Source organism: Lissotriton helveticus, chromosome 12 (genome assembly GCF_964261635.1).
Source record: "Lissotriton helveticus chromosome 12, aLisHel1.1, whole genome shotgun sequence".
In the NCBI taxonomy this organism is placed as follows: Eukaryota; Metazoa; Chordata; class Amphibia; order Caudata; family Salamandridae; genus Lissotriton; species Lissotriton helveticus.
In genome coordinates this window covers 345,393,432-345,396,702 of record NC_136073.1, presented here as the reverse complement: position 1 = coordinate 345,396,702, position 3,271 = coordinate 345,393,432, and the positions used below count along the sequence as shown (strand labels likewise).

General features: G+C 46.4%; 1 protein-coding gene and 1 pseudogene across 1 annotated transcript; one reads left to right on the top strand and one right to left on the bottom strand.

Moving 5' to 3' along the window:
- Window positions 1–538: 538 nt before the first annotated feature.
- Window positions 539–1,697, bottom strand: LOC144797791 (dnaJ homolog subfamily B member 12-like). The gene is given in 1 exon segment (XM_078668559.1): window positions 539–1,697. A coding segment is annotated over 1 exon segment (1,125 nt). The 5' UTR covers window positions 1,691–1,697; the 3' UTR covers window positions 539–565.
- Window positions 1,698–1,706: 9 nt separating this feature from the next.
- Window positions 1,707–2,855, top strand: LOC144797790 (dnaJ homolog subfamily B member 12 pseudogene; annotated as a pseudogene).
- Window positions 2,856–3,271: the final 416 nt, after the last annotated feature.

The following is a 3,271-nucleotide window of genomic DNA, read 5'->3' as shown; positions in this document are numbered from 1 at the left end:
TTTCCATCAGACCCCCCAGGAATGGTGGAGATTCACATCACGTGGAAATTGTTATAAATCCCATACCGGATCAGACCATTAAGTGCCGTTGCGGAGGGATGTCCAAAGGTATACTAATGTTATACATTCAAGAATACAAAAAGTGCAGTGCTCAAATAATAAAAGTGAATAAAAATGACTACCTAAACTCTAAACAGTGTTTAAGCAGAGATATAAGTGTCAAATATTAAAAACACGCCAGATAATGGGATATCGTATCCTATGGCGCTGAGCAGTATGGTCGACATGTTTCAGCCTGGTGGACATTTAGTCCGGCTTTCTTCAGGACCTTAAGTTAGAACGGCTACTGCAACATGACAAATTATATTTACGTCATATTTAACGAACAATGTACTACTGACGAGTTACATCTGTATCAAGAATATAGATACTTAAGTGTCCACTGAAGGGGAAGATATGCATCTTCTTCCCAGCATTTTGTGGGTGATGACCTCACCTCACCCGGCGACCGCTCGGGAGTATGAGGCCCCGCTACTTAAAACTACGAGGAGATGTCTGACTGGATTTAGCCGTGCATTGAGGCCTGAACTTCAGATAGTCTGCTACAGCTGGGGGTGCCCATTCTTTGTGCTCTTTGATAGAGATCTGAATCTCCAAAATAACGCGCCCTGTACAGCAAGCCTTCCTTCTGTTGTTTTTCTTTCCAACAGTTATTCCTGAGGTTAGCTATGTAATCGTCTTCAACGCTCCGCTCAACATTCTTTAAGTTTGTCCCTGTGTATTCATCCTCAAAGTTATCTGTTACGTAGTAGATGACTTTCAAGTTTTCTGTTGTTCTTCTGTGCACGTGCCCAACAGACGGTCTGTGGCTAAGGCTGTACGGGGGGCTGGAGACCATCATCTGGCTCAGGGCAGACACAATGATCAGGATCAGGATCGGCATCAGCTGTACAAACAATCCGAGGCCACCATCACCCTGCTGTTCCCTCCGGTCTTGACGCTGCTGGTAGGTGTACCGCATCCGACCATTGCTGTACACATGGACGTTACTAGAAGGAAAGCCGCCACCAAAGAACATATTGAAGAGGTCCTCTGGAGATATGTCTGCTTCAAATCCTCAATGGAAGTCTGCGTGACTGTGCCCATGCCGACTGCCATGCTGTTTCTCATCTCCAAACTGGTCATATTGCTTCTTTTTCTCTGGGTTGCTCAGGACCGCATATGCATTGCCAATTGCTTTAAATGCCTCTGTAGCACCCGGCGCGTGGTTCTTGTCCGGATGAAACTTTAGAGCTAGTTTACGGTAAGATTTTTTCAAGTCCTCTTCTGAGGCATCTCTGTTCACACCAAGGATTTCATAGTAATCTTTACACTGTTTCACTCTTTTAACTGCTTCCACCTGGTCAGGCGTGTAGGGTTTGCTTCCTTCCCCGACTGCTTCTCCGTTGGCCGAAGGAGTTTCGCTTCCAAGGTTTCTATGCCGAGTATGTGTAGAGTCTCTGTTGTGTGACTGTTTATCCGAAGACTGACCACTTTGTGTGAGGGATTCAATTAGTGCGCGAGCCTTCTTGGTTGGAAACAACCGCTCAGCCTTCTCTAGGAAACGCAACGCCTTGTCTTGATGCCCGTTCTGGATGGCAGTTAACGCTATGGCAATACAGCGCTCTGCTTCGTCCCTGTTCGATTCCATTGCGGAAACAGTCCCGATGACTGTTTCCGCAATGGAATCGAACAGGGACGAAGCAGAGCGCTGTATTGCCATAGCGTTAACTGCCATCCAGAACGGGCATCAAGACAAGGCGTTGCGTTTCCTAGAGAAGGCTGAGCGGTTGTTTCCAACCAAGAAGGCTCGCGCACTAATTGAATCCCTCACACAAAGTGGTCAGTCTTCGGATAAACAGTCACACAACAGAGACTCTACACATACTCGGCATAGAAACCTTGGAAGCGAAACTCCTTCGGCCAACGGAGAAGCAGTCGGGGAAGGAAGCAAACCCTACACGCCTGACCAGGTGGAAGCAGTTAAAAGAGTGAAACAGTGTAAAGATTACTATGAAATCCTTGGTGTGAACAGAGATGCCTCAGAAGAGGACTTGAAAAAATCTTACCGTAAACTAGCTCTAAAGTTTCATCCGGACAAGAACCACGCGCCGGGTGCTACAGAGGCATTTAAAGCAATTGGCAATGCATATGCGGTCCTGAGCAACCCAGAGAAAAAGAAGCAATATGACCAGTTTGGAGATGAGAAACAGCATGGCAGTCGGCATGGGCACAGTCACGCAGACTTCCATCGAGGATTTGAAGCAGACATATCTCCAGAGGACCTCTTCAATATGTTCTTTGGTGGCGGCTTTCCTTCTAGTAACGTCCATGTGTACAGCAATGGTCGGATGCGGTACACCTACCAGCAGCGTCAAGACCGGAGGGAACAGCAGGGTGATGGTGGCCTCGGATTGTTTGTACAGCTGATGCCGATCCTGATCCTGATCATTGTGTCTGCCCTGAGCCAGATGATGATCTCCAGCCCCCCGTACAGCCTTAGCCACAGACCGTCTGTTGGGCACGTGCACAGAAGAACAACAGAAAACTTGAAAGTCATCTACTACGTAACAGATAACTTTGAGGATGAATACACAGGGACAAACTTAAAGAATGTTGAGCGGAGCGTTGAAGACGATTACATAGCTAACCTCAGGAATAACTGTTGTAAAGAAAAACAACAGAAGGAAGGCTTGCTGTACAGGGCGCGTTATTTTGGAGATTCAGATCTCTATCAAAGAGCACAAAGAATGGGCACCCCCAGCTGTAGCAGACTATCTGAAGTTCAGGCCTCAATGCACGGCTAAATCCAGTCAGACATCTCCTCGTAGTTTTAAGTAGCGGGGCCTCATACTCCCGAGCGGTCGCCGGGTGAGGTGAGGTCATCACCCACAAAATGCTGGGAAGAAGATGCATATCTTCCCCTTCAGGGGACACTTAAGTATCTATATTCTTGATACAGATGTAACTCGTCAGTAGTACATTGTTCGTTAAATATGACGTAAATATAATTTGTCATGTTGCAGTAGCCGTTCTAACTTAAGGTCCTGAAGAAAGCCGGACTAAATGTCCACCAGGCTGAAACATGTCGACCATACTGCTCAGCGCCATAGGATACGATATCCCATTATCTGGCGTGTTTTTAATATTTGACACTTATATCTCTGCTTAAACACTGTTTAGAGTTTAGGTAGTCATTTTTATTCACTTTTATTATTTGAGCACTGCCCTT